Here is a 17,988-nt window from a genome sequence, read left to right on the forward strand (position 1 = left end):
CATGACAGTTAAAGCTGTCACTGTCGCCCCCTGTCGCAGCCTGTGCGCCGCCCTGAGAAGGGACGCACGTCTGCTCTCTGACAGGGTGGCACGCAGCGCGTCTGCATCGAGCACCACACCCAAATACAACGCCTGTTGGCGAGGAATGGGGGTGCTCTTTTTCCAATTGATCGCAAAACCTAATTTGGTTAGGTGTGTGATCAACTGTGCTGTGCAAAACATTGTCTGTTCCCGGGACCCAGCCATGACTATGAGGTCGTCTATGTAAAATAAAACTCTCATGCCGTGTGCGCGCAGCGGTTGAAGCGCTGTGGCCACACATTTGCTGAATGTGCGTGGGGATAGGGAATAACCGAACGGCAGCCTGTTGTACTCGTAGGCTGTTCCCTGGAAGGCAAAACGCAGATACTTTCTGTGCTCTGGAACAATTTCCACATGAAAGTACGCGTCTTTCAGGTCGATGGTGGTGAACCAATCGCCTGGCTGCACAAGCCCTAGTAACTGTTTCACAGTTAACATGCGGAATTTCCTGCTGGAAATATGACGATTCAGGCATCGGAGATCTAGAATAGGTCTGAATTCCCCTGTTTTCCTGAGAACCAGGAAATACACGGAATAAAGACCCTTCTCTCTGTGCTGAGGCTGCACAACAGACACAGCCTGTTTCTGCACCAGAGCCTGAATCTCTGCTGAGAGGAAACCCATCTCCTCCTGGGAAGACAGATTTACCTCTCGCATGCCCATAAAAGGAGGTGGGATGCTGCAAAACTGGAGTGAATAGCCCCGTTTCAGCGTCCTGTCCATCCACCTTGTCAGTACACAGCTGAGTTTCCATTCCCCATAACATTGTGTTTAATGGGCAAGCCCTCAGCTGTGGGGCCGCAGCTATAAAGCTGTGATACTCTCTGATGACCCGCTCCGCCGCAAAACTCCCCGTAAAGGGGAGATTCGCCCGTGGGGGGTCGAAGCAGAAAGGGCCGATTATTTATTGAGGACCCTGAACGCACCGCCGCCCGCTCCCTCGACATACCGGTCTTATGATTCATGGTGCTGCATTCTTGTTTTTTCCAATAAATTTGAAATCCAGTTATGTTCCCCACATATGGCTGCATTCATCCTCTCATTGTATCGGTTAAATCTCATTTATTTTTCTCCAAGTTCCTATCTATCATACATAGTGTTGGGATGCAGGAAGACATTCGAATAATCTAACTTAATTTCTATATAAAATGTTGGGTTGTTTTTATCCGGCAGATTTCTTTCAATTTATATATATATATATATATATATATATATACATGTTTTTCTGACCAATCCTTGCATTCCGTGGGACACCAGTGAAGTGATATCTGAGGGAGTGTTGGGATTGTTAAGGTAAAAAGCTGCTATGTTCTCCTGTGAGAGCTGCTTCCCTCCCATAGAATGCTGTATTTTTCTTTTTCACTTTTGTCCTCACAAACTGACTCGTAACAAAGAGGCGTTCCTCCTGGCGCCGTAGTGGGACCTCAGACTCTCCTCCCTCTGGCACTTTTATTTTGGACAAGAAGTTAAAAACTGTTTGGAAGACTTCAAGGATCGAGTCATGACTCCCCCCCCCACCCCTCCTTCACCACCACTACTACACCCACAGCCCACTAACACAGAAGGGTACTCATGTTTCATGAATGTTTGACGGATTGAAAAAATAAAGTTGTGACCCAAAATTAACCAGCACCTTGAAAGACACAACAGGACAATATGTACGACCATGTGTACTTGTATAGAAAGAAATGTGATATAGACTTGTATGGAGAAAATATAGTACACTGAATATATCGCATGATATTTCTTTTTAGGGTCCGAGTGACCGACTGTCATACGGTTGGAAGCTGATTATCAGGTCTGATCAAACAGCAGACTCAACATTCTCTTTGTTTGTAAAGACCATCTGTTGCTTTGTTTTATTTTTACACAGATCATAGTAGTAACTATTCAATTGTTCCCCTCCAAAAGGTTTAAGAAGCAAGAGATGTAATGCATTTTGATAATAAAATAATCATGATGGTAATGTATTTTGAAAACTACCATTGTGATGTGTCATTTTAGGGACTCACTTGTATGTTTTGCACGTCACCCCAGTCCAAGTAGGGAGGAAATGCTATTTATAATTCGTTTTTTAAAATTCATATACATATAGATATCTTACCCAAGTGCGTTTTATTTTCCTAGATTGGGACTACATTGAACACAGCCAGTGAGGATGGATACATGTCCCTAATGCTCTAATTATTAGCACACTGCAAAGCCTGCTTTTAGCCAGCAGGGGTCTCAGTGATGGCCATCAGATTTTGTTATGCTAATGAATCGAGATCATTATGAACAATACAAAGACTAAAGTCTCTGCATCCTTCAGATATCCATTTAAATGCTAGGGGAGAAACTGATTTGGGGGGCGCTCTCAGTTTGAAGGGAGGAGGAGCTGAGGATGGGGAGGAAGATCTCCGGTACACAGCTTCTGTAGAAGTAAATGGTCCTTGTGGCATTAGATCATCTGTGTTTTTCTCCATATGTACCAAAGAAGATGTTACATATTGAAATAACATGCGTCAACCACCTGAGTTCAGAGGAGTGAAGTTTGAGAATTTGTGCCGAGTTGTTTGCTGTCTGCAGGTGGAGGTTGGGGGCTTTAATATACTGTTGAGCTACCCAGAATCTGCAGGTGGGTGCAGAAAGCTGCTGGCAGAGGGTGGAGGTTCTGAGGAGTTATCTCACAGACAGATAGAGGGTGGAGCGGGTCCTGGCAGGTGATGTTGGTTGCTCTTGAGAGGCTGGATTCAAGAGTTTGTCAACAGAGGAGCACTGATAAAAAGAAAAATATTGAATCTGTTGTGTGGCGTCTTAAAACTGCTAAACTAAAACTAAAGACTTCCAAAACTTAAACCTAAAACAAACAAATCAGTATTATCTACAGATTTGATCTTATTTGAGCATTTGGGGCTTTGGTTCTCCCAAAACATCCGCTTCATAAAGTGAAGGATGGACACAACCAGTGTGAAACGTCCTCATGCACCAGAGCGTCTTAATGGACTGTTTCAGTCTCTCCCACAGCTTCTGTCTGATCCAACATCCCAAACTGATAGGTCAGCAGGTGGGATGATGGTTTAGAAGTTTGGGATCAGATTCAAGAACCCTGGAACATCAGCAGCAGGTTTGGAAGGACGAGTCCCGGAGGCAGAGTGTTGGCGCTTTCGGATTAAATGTTTCCCCTGGAGAATATCAGCAACACACAAGAGGATGTCAGGCTGCAGTAAAGTTCTTACTTAACAATATACTTTATAATCCCAAGAGAAGAATACATCAGATGCTCTGTTGAGGATTACTCTGTCAGAATCAGAGACTGGTTCTCAAGGGTAATGTTTGTCATTTCAAGATTTATAGTTTAAGACTAAATGTTGTAGTTTAAGAAATCTAGATTAGGTTAAAGGTAGGGTAGGTAAATTTGAGAAACCGGCTCGAGATACACTTTTTGTTATATTCCATGGAATGCTCTTAACATCCCGATAGCAATGAATATCTTAAGTGCTTTGACAAAAAACCCATTAAAAAATGTCATCTGTGGAAGCCGTAGGACTGTAAAAAGCACGACCAATCATTTTAGCCGGCCCGGCTAAAATAACTGGATGGCCTACCTGCCTGTCAGCCTTCCATCTGTGCACAAACTTATCTCGTGCCCTCATTGGTCATGTGCGCGTTCGTGTGTGTTGGAGGAGGGGCTCTATAAGGAAGTGGCAGATTTTCTCCGGTTGTGTATTTTCAATACTGTGTCACTTTTTAGTGCAAATAAAAAAGTAGTTTGTGGCAATATTTCAGTACCATTCCTTTTGGACACACATATTTCTACATGTTTGGCTTTTCATGGCATGTGTTGATTTATTTTCTACTCGTCGTCCTCAATGGTGAAGAAGAAGGCATGTTCTTCCTCGGCAGGTAGGTTGTCCTCCTCACTGACTCTGATCTTCTGCTCAACAGGGAAGCACCTGGGCATGAGCTTTCTTCTAGTCTGGAGAAAAAAGGATAAAGTTCAAACTGTTCAAAATGTATTTTTTAAAGTAACATTAACTTTTTGTTGCTGTAATGTACTCAAGCTGATTTTTCCCAAATCGTACCTGATGCCAAGTTTTATACATGTATTATATTATTTTTATTGTTTTATTAATTAATTTATTTTATAGGTTTTTATATTTTTATCGTATTTATTGGTTTTGTCTTCCTTTATTTTACCGAGGCATCATATTGATGAAATGATTATTTATTTTGTATTAATATACCTTTTACCTCGTGTGTCCCTTAAAGTGTTGAACTATTATATCATGTTGCTATGCGGCATATGTGCTAAAAGGCTCTAACGTCTGGCCTGATGTGAAATTCTCTTTCTCTGCTTTAAATTGTGATGTGTGCCTTGTGTTTAAAGCACTTTGAGCTGCGCCTGGTGTATGAGAAGTACTATAGAAATACATCTTATAGTGGAGGATGATCCTGATTAATTGCATTAAATTAAAATGTGTGGTATAATGTTTCCAATATGGCATTATTCCTGTTGGAGAGAAGACTCACTTTTTTCTTGCTTCCATCCATAGATCTTAGCTTGCACATTTCTAAGTGCTTCTCCTTCTCCAGTCTCAGCTGCTCCTCACGCAGCCTGGAATATGATGCAGTACAAGAGAAGAAGGTTTAACCTAACAGAGCTCATCACACAACCACACCTCTCTACACGTTGTTAATAAAACATTTACTTTAGTGACTGGCCTGCAACATATGACACTAAAAAAAGCTCATTTGCAAACTTCCCATTTTTTTCTGCACTTTCTGTTATTAGTCTAGTTGCCACATCATAGAGTCCTATTGTGAACCCGTAAATATTGAGTACCACAACGTTTTCTGTTAGAAATGTATAGTACGGGTCCCCAGCACATACAAACTGCCGGATGCTAACTTTAGTACAGACACTAGTTAAAAAATGGGCAGATTTGGAACATTTCCGAGTGGTTTTGGGGGTTATTGAGGAGTCCATTTCTGACATTTTCAGGATCAAAAATGTCAGTTTTAACCAGAAAATGCCAATCTTTGTACTCTCTGTGGGCTGATTTGATTAATTGTGGGTGGGTTTAGAAGATTTAGGGGACTCTGGATCATTTGGATAGGACAGACTGCATATTTAAGATAAATTGTCTGCAGTAGGGATAATAACCAGCCTGTCACAGAGAGTACACATATTGCCACCTTCTGGTTAAAACTGCTATTTTTGAACCTGACAATGTCAGAAATGTCCAGGTTCACATTGCTGGCAACTACACTAATCATATCAACTGCAGTGAATACAAACACACCCTTTGAAAAGGTTTAATGTCATATCATTTCCATTTACAACATATGTGAATACTCTAGTGCAAATAGTAAAACACTCAGAAAAGGAAACAAAGGATTATGTACATGTTGGGTGAAATATATGACCTGGGGCCTCATTTATAACGCCTTGCGTAGGATTGACGTAGGAAGGTTGCTTACGTAGTACAAAGCACAAAAATAGGTACATAAATGTTCCGCCATTTTCCGATTCACAAAACATTGCGTACCGCCGAGGGAAGTGCGTACGGCACTCCCTACGCCTGTTTCCCTTTATAAATCACAATCGACTCGTAACGCCCATATTTGCCTATAAATAGTCAAAGAAACGCCCATTCATTCATTCATTTTGACTGACTGCATGAAGAAGATCGCAGGAAATGACGACAGAACAGCTAAAAAAGACATCTCACACCGTGTCAGATTTTGGTTATTGTGGGGAGGTCGAGATAAATCATATTGTTTGGTGGATGCAGTTTGAACCAGAGTAGCAGCATGGAGGTCGGATCGTCACCAAAATAAATAAATAAGTGGTCCGAAAAAAGTTAATGACAAAAAAATTACACATAACCTTCCTCAGGCAGTGTGTTTGTCCCGGGGACAGGAGACACCCCCTTGATGAGAAACTGTAAGAAATGATCGGGGAATCCCTCCGGAGTGGAGTCATGACGACTGGATCTGAATTATTTTGTTGTATTTGGTGGTTTGTGTTCCAGCTGTCGATCAGCAACTATATATCCATAATCCACCAGTTAAAGGAAATACAACTAATGTGTTGTGTTATATTAGCTGTACAATTTACCACATATGGTGGTTTCCATACCTCCTGTGTTTTACGAGCGACTTATCAAGTCTTGGCAAACGGCATAAAACACGATTAAACGTGATAGTATATAAAACCATGCTCGTATCTACAACCTATAGAAATGCAAAACGGCGTCAGTTTAGACGTAATTCTGTCCTCCTGCTTACCGCATCATTTATGAGAAAACATTTCATAACATTAACACAACATATTCGAGGTGGTTTTAAATAACATATCCGTATTTATTTATTTCTCCAAGTTATGTTTTTGTGTGCACTGAGGAGTCTCAAACAGGCGTTTGTTTAATCATTTTAAGATTGGCTTTAATCAATGTTTGAAAATGAATTCTTCATATTTGATAAATGAGAGGTAACATTTTATTTATGGTATTATTTCCACATATTTCTCTCCATTCTTCCTTCTGCCAACGGTGTCGCAGTTTCTCGTCTCTCCCGTTTGCGTGCTTAGTGCGTACGCATGGGTTAGAGTTTGCGTGGAGGACCGCACATTTTTCCGTCAAGTTAGTATTTTATAAATCGCAAACATTGCGTAGAAACTGGCGTACGCCATTTTTTGAGCGTATATCCCTTTATAAATGAGGCCCCAGACCCCTCATACACTCTCTCATTCAAAGCATACATACTGGGATCCACCTTTAACTCCAGGCTCATAAACACAGACCTGCCCCTCCTAACGCTGTCCTTGCTCAGCCTCAGTCTCTTCAGTTTCTCTTTCGGGATGCTCTCCAAGAGCTGGAACCGTAAAAATATATGGTGTTCAACACTGGCCAGCTTCTCCAAGGTGCTGAGGTTGGTCGGATGGGAGTCCACGCAGCAGCGATACACTTCAGTTATCTTCACACCGAGAGCATCCAACATCGTATCCTGTAGGTAGGGAACAGACAGAAACACATAGAAAACATCTCAATGAGATGCTGCAGGCCACACCCCTCTGCAAAGTCTTTTTTCATATTTTTACATTTTGATATGGATGGATCAGGACAGAAAGAGAGCGACTGTTTGTTCCTGAAACGTTCTGTGTCTCTTAACACAGAGGGGACACATGTGTGTATAAAAGACATGAACAAGTGGACTTTGAATAATAGGCGACCTTAAAGTCACAGGCTCCTCGAACAATGCAACATAAAACAAAACGAAACAAAAACAATAAAAAGTAGTGCAGGAAGGAACAGAGAAGAAATCAAATAGTGCAAGAGAATGTTGCAAGACTAATGTGCAAGTAATGCAGGAGAAGTTAACTATAAGTCAAATCAAATAAGATGAGCTAAAAGACAGAATGTAATATTACATTCTGTACAGTGAAATAAAATACTGTTTATTGTAATAATAGATCAATATTTCAGATGCAAACAGATTGATGGTATAGAGTGGTAGCAGTCTAATGGCCGGTGGGGTGAAACTGTCCCTGAGTCTGCTGGAATGTGTGCTGTGGTGAGATAGGATACCACTTTAGATGATTTCTTGCTTTTTAAATTGTAGGTTAAATCAAATGAAAGTGCATCCTTCAGAGTTCTACTCTGCTGTATCTAACGTACAGTACACTGGGCTTCCTTACGTGGTCCTGGAGCTGAACCTTCTTTTTCAGCGTGGCGGATCTCTCCCGGTCGCTGACGATCCTGTCCTTCATCTCGTCCAGCTGCAGCGTAAGTTTCTCATCATCCTCTTCCCTGCACACACACAGGGGAGAGAGACATCCATCACTTTATTGTCACATGCTGGTCACAGCTTAGTATCTAGCACTTCATGTTTTTCTTTTGAACATTTATTAAAACAAGTTCCTTGACAGCCAGTCTCACACAACATGGTAAAGTGTTGGGAAAATACTGAATGTCCTCTTCCAATATGAGAGTACACATAATAACAAAGGTATCCCAACTGTAGCTGTGTACATGACATGTCATTGTCATATGTACACCAGTCGTGTTTTCTCTATGATATTATGTTGAAATATGAGCTCAATGACTGTAAACAGTAATGATAACGCCACAAAATGCACATTCAAACTAAAGTAATAAGCCTGTTTTCAAAATGTCAGAAGTAGAAAGTACCGGTAATTGTGTTAAAAATGTAAGGAGTAAAAAAAAGATGTCCTGTCTTGGGTCTTAGTAATAGAGGAGAGGCGAAACACGTATTTACTGATAAACAAAATCATAACTGTTACTCAGTGTGATTGGCTGCTTCACATCCCTCACAACGGAATAGGAATTATCATTTCTTGATCTTATGAAAAGTTACACTAAGATATTGAACCTTATTATCTGAGCATTGACTGTCATCTCAGTCCTGGGAACACCCGACATGTGTCTCAGAACATGGCGTCCCCGGAAGTCCGTATTTGATCTTTTTCAATTGTATTGGTTGGTTTGTGGGTTTTTTATGTTCCCATAGTCCCGTTTTTTACTTTACATGTTTTTGTATTGTACATGCCTCTTTTTTGTCTTAAAAATACATTTAGTTTGTTGTCTTTTGTTAAAGCTCATTGAAGAGGATGTTTCAACAGCCCCTGTGCATTCTGGGAGAGGACGTTGTTGTGGTGAAGGACTACAGGTACTTGGGAGTGCACCTGTCTCTTTTTCTATAACCCACAGCTGCTTTGCACAGTTGTAATTAATATATAATACCATGCCAATAAGTGTCTGTAGTACATTTCTATATATTTCTGTAGCTTAGTGAGATTGTATATTGTAGACTTTAGAGTATTCAATGTATTCTATATTTTCGTTATATTGTGTATTATTTAAATACTCAGTGATATATGTCCTTTCTATTGTGAATTTGTATATACTTGCTGCTAGTGTCACTTTTAATTTTATTTGTATCTTATTCTATCTTTTTTATATTTGTAACTTGTCGAATGCATGATAACACTGCTGCTGTGACAACATGATTTCACAATTTGGGATGAATAAAGTATTCATCCACCCACCCGTCCATCCGTCCGGGTCTGCCCGCCCTCCTCCCCCCGTCCATACATCCATCTAGCTAATGCTTTAGCCTCTGCATATTATTTAGGGCTGTTCCTTTCTAGAGTCAAACTAACCTCAGGATAAATCATGCTTACATTTTCCTAGAGGTGGTCTCTATGTCCTGCACGACCTCCTTCAGTAGCAGCTCATCCACCCTGGATGAATTGCGAGTCAGTGACAAGACCTGATCCCTCAACTCTGTCATCAGGTCCAGTATCTGGTGGGGAGAGAGCTCCAGCTTATCCTGCAGGGGGGGGGGGGGGGGGGGGGGGGAGTACACTGTGAACATTGCAAATAAACACTCAAGACACAATGAGGTAGAGCAGCAGGAAAACTGACCTCAGATTGGGAGCTGTCGCCATCCACGTTACCATCCGTGACCCTGCAATGCCAAAGACAGGGTTTGTGCTGGAGACAGATGAAGATGCACCGAGCCCTGTGAAGTGCCTTCATAACCTAAAGTATTCATCTGTTTGCATCTGACCATTTATTTATTTTATTATATATCACTACAATAAACAATACATTTGATTTTATTTCACTGTACAATATTTCATTTGAATTTCTTTACTTGTCTATCTTATTCTATTTACATGTATATGTCTCGTGCATTTACTTGGTTTTTGTTTTGTGTTCTATATAGGAAATAAGTATTTGATCCCTTGCAGACTTTGTAAGTTTGCCCACTTACAGAGAAATGAACAATCTATCATTTTAATGGTAGGTTTATTTGAACAGCGAGAGTAAGAATATACAAAAGAAATCCAGAAATTGACATTATATAAAAGATGAAAATGTATTTGCATATAACCGTGAAGCGTCTGACCTCTGTGTGTCCAACAAGGCTTTCTCCACCAAGTACTGACACATGTTCTGCAAGGGGATCAAATACTTATTTCCTCCACTGTATACATTATGTTGCATTGTTGGAGGAGCTTGGCACTTAGGATATTTTCCATATCTGCACTGTAGCTTCTGTGTATATAACAATAAAGCCTTTGAAATCTTTGAGAATGAAACACTGAACCACAGCATATGGGTTAGACCAACACTTGCAGCGGTGATTGTGGTGGATGTGAGCGTTGATGTGTCCTTACAGCGTGTCAGTGTGGGGGGGGGGGGGACGACTCCACCTGCACTGGAGTCCAGACCTCCCTCCGAGTCTGTGATCAGGGATGATTTCAAACCAAAGTCAGGGGATTTAAAAAAAGTATACCTTAAATAATACCTTATTCATATTGTAACTGATGTTGATTCACTTAGTTGTAACACTTTACCCTGCACCCTCGCTGGCTCTCTGAGGTCTGTAGTTCTCAGAGCCTCCTGCCACTCTGAAGGCGGCCGCTTCAACAGGATGTTCAGGTATCTGTTATATTCAGGCCAGATCTCATCAAACATGGGAGGCTCCCTATGAAGAAGAAAGAGTACGTTTGGATCTATGTTCAGTGCAGATGAGTATGTCTGAAACAGCTCGTGTTTATTTATAAAACCTTTTCCAAGCACCTAATGGTTCATATCTGTTTGCATACACACCATGGGCAGAGGTGAAAAGTCACGTTACTGAAGTACTGTACTAAAGAATCATTTTGCGACACTTGTACTTTACTTGAGTATTTCAATTTGTTGCTACTTTGTACTTCTACCCCACTACAATTCAAAGGGAAATATTGTACTTTTACTCCACTACATTTATTGAAAAGCTTTAGCTGCTTTTAACAAAATGCATCTCTAAAAAGGTATCTAGTGGACTTACTCTTTAAGTCACAAGAGTCAAATTATTTAAATAAAAAAAATTACAGATTTAAGTATTCTGACACAGAACGATTTTAGAAGCAATGTATTTATATTGGTAGTATGTTTCGTGCCTGCACCAAATAATAACAAATTAGAAGGAAAAAAAGATGACATAAAATACAGATTTCAGTATTCTGAGGCTCTGAGCCATTTCTTTTCCTCACTGACGGCAACAAAACTCAGACATTATACAATTTAAAATAAAAAGGGATAGGGTTAGGCTTAGGGTAAGATATTGAGTAAGAACATGTTTTTATGAACCACACGGCTTCTGGTCTTCCAAGACCCGACCGGACAAAAAGACGTGGTGCAGGCACGAAACATACTACCAATAGAAATACATTGCTTTTAAAATCGTTCTGTGTGACACGAAAAAAATGCGAAAATCGTGTTGGTGAACACGAATCAATAGATTAAATTAATTTCGTGACTATAACACGAAATGCCGTGAGACTGGGTTGGAATACTTCTTCCTCCACTGTTCACATACAGCGTGGGGCAGATGTACACATACTGTATTTATGTTAAATTCACAATGTTAGCATAAGCCTACCTTTTAAAAGTCCTTATTTTATCGGTGAACTCCTCATTGGTAGAATACATCTCCTGTTTGGCCTTGCCTTGTCTTTCAGAACTGATAACGGAGACAAGATTACAACATTAGATCAATATATTGTATCCAGTCTTAAATTACAATGACAGAGAATCCACTGCTGCTCACGATATTCTGGCATTCTCGGATGTCTCCTCAAACTTCTTCTGGTACTGTTCAGAGAGGTAATTCACTTCTATAAAGTCATATTTAACCAGATCCACTTGTACCCTCTTTTTAAGACAGGCTTCCGTCAACTTCTTAGCCTTTGACCTGCCGGTCTTTAGAGACTCCTGTGGATGGAAGGATGAGGGGCAAAAGAGAGTTGCAGCTCATTAATGAGAGGGAGGGGGTCATCAGGGAAGAATTAACACGTTATGTTAAATTGATCATTTTCATTCAATTGAGATTATGTTGAACACATAGGAACACCAGCACAGTATAGCTTCGCTTCACTCTATGGAAACATTTAGTTAAACCCTGGCAGCAATCAGAGACGTCCTCTGATCTACCCCCCCCCCCCCCCCTAATCTTCTCACACAGAGCATTGCTGCGAGAAGTAGAACAGCAGGTGTAGCAGGTATAATAATACAATCCCCACCACCAAGTATACAGCGTTTTAACAATAGCAGCAATACTCAAATGGAAAAAACAAAGGAAAACAAATAAAACATGGATGTTGAGTAAAATCAAGTAGTGGCATCATTGAAGGCTTTAATGAAGAGATGAGTTGTAAGAAGTGATTTAAAAGATGTCACTGATTCTGCAGGGAGTTCCAGAGCTGCGGAGCTCGACCACTCTTTGTTTTTAGCCTGGTGTTGGTAACAGCCAGCAGAGCCCTACCAGAGGATCTGAGACTGCGGACAGGCTCATATGGGCACAACAAGTCAGGGAGGTAATCAGGAGCCAACCCGTTAAGAGCTTTAAAAGTAATCAGTGAAATCTTAAAACAAATTGTAAAACAGACAGGTCGCCAGTGAAGAGAGACTAAAACAGGGGAGATGGGGTCTAGCCTTCTGGTATTTGTCAAAAGTCTTGCTGCGTCTGTCATTTACCTCATAGTCTTTTCTCCTGAGTTCATTGTACTCTTCTTCATCGCTCTCTGTCTCTGAGAATGGAGGAAAGATAATTGCAATATGAAGTCAGCAATCATTTCCAGTCATAATTAATGCCACTGCAACATTTAACATGCTCTCTGATCTTATTCTCAACCACCTTGTTCATTTAGGACTGTCTTCTGCCCCATTTTATCCATGTCTGAAAGAAGCATTAGATTATTATAATTATAGTTATTTTTTACAGTAGATACTTAGGACGGTAACAATTCAGAGCTATTGAGGCAATTCTAGGCAGACAAGGGAAGGCAGTGTAGGAATACTCTGTTACAAGTCAAAGTCCTGCAATCAAAATGTTACTCATACGAAAGAAGAAAAGTATTAGGGCAGGGATATCTAGATACTTTCCAAGGTTTGACATAATGAATTGCTACTTGAAGTGCTACTTTTAAAGCAAGCAACGGATGTTTTCAAATCTGTAATCAAAAACGCTATCGAAGCAGTTCCTACCGTTGCTACATAGTTCAAACAATAACAACTAGTTGAGTAGAAGTTTAGTAGCAAACAAATTAAAATACTCAAGTAAAGTACAAGTACCTTTAAGTAGGCCTACAATACTTGAATAAATCTACTTTGTTGCTTTACACCACTGATTCCAGAGAAGGTAATAACATTAGAAAAAGGAATATTTTGAGTATCATAAACGATAAGTCGCCTACCGTTAGCCGTAGCTGAAAAACAATTGATCTGACAGAGTATACATAAAGCAAACCGATTTAGTATTTAACTTAATATAACACCAAAAATATCTTAGGTATTTAACTTTATATATTATTATTTTTGTATTTAGATATATTATAATGAAGCACTACTTACTGTAAATTGAACTCTTTCGCGTTTCGCTAACTGTGGTCACGGTAACTATACTGTATATCTCGGTAACTGCCTTCCACACAGCTTCAAACGTAAACACTAGAATAGAGTGGCGAAGTCCCTCCCCTTCCGGTGGACCTCCATGGGACCTTATTTCGGAAAAGTTATGCATTGAAGTCAATGGAGAGAGAAAGATTATCTTTCGATCCCGTTTGAATTGTGCCACGAATTACACATATGATGTTTGTCAATTTAAAAGATAATTTTGCAAGTCAAAAAAAAAAAAATGTGTCGTAAAACTGTGAAGTAACACATTTGTTTGTGTGAAACGCTAAATGAACTACATCTCTGGTCAACCACACACGTCACCAAGATGGCCGTCACTACTGTCTTGTCAACAAACGATTGACTATCACCACAATGAAACACGTCCTGAAGAATGTCATGCAAAGCTGCCTGCCTGCCTTCCTTTGATTCTCTCTGAACTGCCTGGTCGTTTTAATGTTTAATGTCAACCATTTGTGCAGATAGCATGAAGTAGAAAAGATCGCCGATGCTAACGTTAGCGTTAGCATTTCTCCCCCGGAATTAAATGGTGTATTATAGAATGATCACACCGGTGACAGTACTATTCAAAGGGTTCACGAAATATGACTACTACTCTTACTGTTTAACATTTTGGGTTACTTAATGTTACTTCATGTTAAGGCTAATAAAAATGACAAGGCTGTAATGCTAACTAACGTGCTAGCTACTAGCTAGGTAGCTAACTTGATCAAGCCACTCCTGGTCGTTTCATCAGACGGGAAGCAAAAGAACGAGCAAGACCCATTGCTGGTATAATAACAACCTGGTACTAAGCACACAGGCATCTTGTTAAAGTTATCTTATCTTAGCCAGCGCCATATAGATAGATTATATCTATATTGCGCTGATCTTAGGTATCTGAATGGTGGAGGTAAACAATTGTGACATCACTTACGCGACCCTGTGATTTGTAGTCTTTCTAGTTACGTATTTTTCATAGTCTTATATTTCAACAGTTTTACGACAAACTGTGACTTTTTTGACATGGAAATGATTTTTTAAGATTGACAAACATCATATGTGTAATTCATGGCACAATTCAAACGGGATCGAAAGATAAGTTTTCTCTCCCCATTGACTTCAATGCATAATTTTTCCGAAATAAGGTCCCATACCCCGGAAGTAAGTGGGAGGGACTTCGCCACTCTATGGAGAGAGAAAGATTATCTTTCGATCCCGTTTGAATTGTGCCACGAATTACACATATGATGTTTGTCAATTTAAAAGATAATTTTGCAAGTCAAAAAAAAAAAAATGTGTCGTAAAACTGTGAAGTAACACATTTTTTTGTGTGAAGCTCTCAATGAATGAACTACAACTCTGGTATTGCACACGTCACCAACACCAAAATGGCCGTCACGTTAGCACATTTCACCTCTTTCTTGGTATTATTCTATTGATATATATGTCTTGTAATGGTAAAATCAATTTGTTAAATCATAAACACATTTTAAATAACAGTAATTTTGCACAGAAGGTGTGTCCCTCAACATACGCGCAACCCTGTTACCGAAACCTTTTTAGCTTGGCAGAGGAAGTGAAAAAACTGTTTGTCGCATGACACAGTGGAAAGGACATCAGCAAGCCATGTGCTACTACCATGGGTAGACCAAAACTAAGTCCTCTCTTTTATTTGTAATATATTTCCAATCTTGTCACTCTTGAAGGAGTGTGGCACTCATACAAACGCAACCCTGTTACTCAAATTATGAGACTAAAACAAATTAATTTCAAATGTATCTTTCTTTAGTTAAATATCTAAGTGTGTCCATTCCTTGACAATAGCATTACATTGTGCAGCTAGCATTAATTCCTGAGGTAAAAGCTAAAATTAGCATTGATTTTCAACCCTGTTACTTGCAACCCTGTTACTATAATTAGAGTAACAGGGTTAATTCTTCATTGGAAAATATACATTTGATGCCTTAGCTGGGCAAATCACTTTTTTTGATGGTTTATTATCTGTTTTTCCTAAATACATAACAAAAAATAATAAAATGAAAGGTTCATTTTTCAAAAATGTTGTTGTCTAAATTGTCCTCCAATTCTGGAATGACCCGTATACTGCATCCCTCCAAATCAAATAAACCATAAACAAATACATAAAGTCGTGTTCACTGCAGCGATCTATTTCACACACAAAACTATATGAAAACTTGGTGATATACAGTTTTCTCCTGGAGACCAAGGGAAGACAGGCTTCTCCTGTTTTTTCAGCCTTTGTTATAATTTTGATAATTAAAAATATATATTCTTGTCTGTGGTTGTTTTTTGCATTCAGGGCATACAAGAGGTGTAACATTATTTTAATACCAAAACTATATTGAAATAGAGTCTAGCTTGAACAGCAACGTAGCTGTAACATTACTGGGTTATTTGGTGATAACTAAGTAAAGTAACTTCAGACGCAGACGTCACGTAGCTTCTCAGACGAGAGGGGTGGCGACGAGAGTGTCACGTTACTTCTCTCGCGGCATAGTTCACGGCATGGTAGACGACGACCGACACGATTGTCTGCTCAGTGAGTTCGCTCTTTGGCACAAATCACACCTCATAATCACACCTCACATAATCACATAATCACATAATCATATAATCATATAATCACAATCACACCTCACACCTCACCTTCTGTGATGCGCGAGCTGATGACGTCGCGTCATCATCACTACTTCACGTCAAGACGAGTTCACTTTTTTTTAATTCAACTTTGTGTGGAAAAATGCGGGGATTATGCGCCCTTTTAATAAATATGCACCCTTTTACAAATCTGCGCCATTTTGCTGATTATGCGGTAAATTATGCGATCGCATAATCGCGTTTTTCTGGAGGGTCTAGTATATATATATTTATACCAGATTGTGAAAAATAAATCCCCATGGTATTTAATACAAAAAAATCTAGTGGCATTGTGATAATAAACTGCTATTGAAAGAGTTAAAAACCTGAAAACTGATGAATATCTTTGATGTGAAAAGGTTGGTTCCTGTATATAAATAATTCAGTTTTGGACACATACATTTCTGTTTTCTAAGGTTTATTAAGTACTGGTATGTGATCCATTTACACTCGTGATGAAATGTCATTACTCCAAGTTATAACAGTGCTTATACTCGAGTTATAAGACGTTGTTATATTTCGCTAACAGTGTGATTGATATATGTAACGTCGGTATCGGCCGATTCTGATTCGGGTGATCGGCCCCAAAAACCCTGATCGGAGCATCCCTACTGACAAAAGTAGACTTACTGAACCTAAAATGTCCTTAGCAGACGTAATACTTTGGAAGACCACACTATGACTATAACTAAAAAAAGAAAAACATGTTTTAAATAAATAAAAGGAAACTTATCTTATAAAAACTAACACACTATATAAACTAACAAAAACTATCAACTAAAACTTATCTTAACTCATTGAAAATTCACTAACTTATTATAAATTATAACTTATTAACTATAATAACTTAACATAATAATCTAAAACAATCAATCAAAACTTGTCTGACTTACTATTAACTATAATAACTTTAAACTAAAAACTAACTAAAACCAATTTAACTAACTAACACTGAAACTAAAACTTTGTGCCCACTGCTCTGAAGGCGACCCAGTTCTCGGTGGATCCGATAACTAATCTTCTGCGGCGCGGTGCAGGATGCTGCGGCGGTTTGGGAGGCGGGTGAGGCAGCAGTTTCACGGTGCCGATGGAAGGCATATCTTATAAAAACTAAAACTATCAACTAAAACTTATCTTAATAACTAATTGAAAATGCACTAACTTATTATAAACTATAACTTATTAACTATAATAACTTTAATCTTAACTAAAACCTAACTAACACTAAAAACTAACTAACTAAACTAAAACAACTAACTAAAACTATCAATCAAAACTTGTCTTAACTCACTGACTTACTATTAACTATAATAACTTTAAACTAAAAACTAACTAAAACCAATTTAACTAACCTAACTAACAATAAAAACGAACTAACTAAACTAAAACAACTAACTAAAACTATCAATCAAAACTTGTCTGACTTACTATTAACTATAATAACTTTAAACTAAAAACGAACTAAAACCAATTTAACTAAATAACACTGAAACTAAAACTTTGTGCCCACTGCTCTTAAGGCGACCCAGTTCTCGGTGGATCCGATAACTTATCTTCTGCGGCGCGGTGCAGGATGCTGCGGCGGTTTGGGAGGCGGGTGAGGCAGGAGTTTCACGGTGCCGATGGAAGGCAGGGGGACGGTCTTTAGGATTTTTGGCAAACACTTGGACTTGATGAGGACGCGATTTGGCTGAGGTTTGTAGCCGGAGACAGCCTGGTCCCTGGCGGTTTCCTCAGCGGGGGATCGGGGGTTTTGGGAGATGGGGGGCAAGGGCGGCAGCTGGTTCATGTCTCC

At 39.4% G+C, this 17,988-nt stretch overlaps 1 protein-coding gene across 1 annotated transcript; it reads right to left on the minus strand.

The window, feature by feature from the left end:
• Positions 1 to 3,700: 3,700 nt before the first annotated feature.
• Positions 3,701 to 17,291, minus strand: LOC117497870 (coiled-coil domain-containing protein 38-like). The gene is made up of 12 exons (XM_034149901.1): positions 17,169 to 17,291; positions 16,038 to 16,106; positions 11,689 to 11,852; positions 11,521 to 11,601; positions 10,444 to 10,581; positions 10,271 to 10,336; positions 9,513 to 9,555; positions 9,269 to 9,417; positions 7,763 to 7,874; positions 6,869 to 7,071; positions 4,594 to 4,678; positions 3,701 to 4,039 (listed from the first exon to the last, which is right to left on the minus strand). The coding sequence occupies exons 1-12, from the start codon at positions 17,289 to 17,291 to the stop codon at positions 3,917 to 3,919; spliced, it is 1,356 nt and encodes a 451-aa protein (XP_034005792.1). The 3' UTR covers positions 3,701 to 3,916.
• Positions 17,292 to 17,988: the final 697 nt, after the last annotated feature.

This window comes from Trematomus bernacchii, unplaced genomic scaffold (genome assembly GCF_902827165.1).
Source record: "Trematomus bernacchii unplaced genomic scaffold, fTreBer1.1, whole genome shotgun sequence".
Lineage (NCBI taxonomy): Eukaryota > Metazoa > Chordata > Actinopteri > Perciformes > Nototheniidae > Trematomus > Trematomus bernacchii.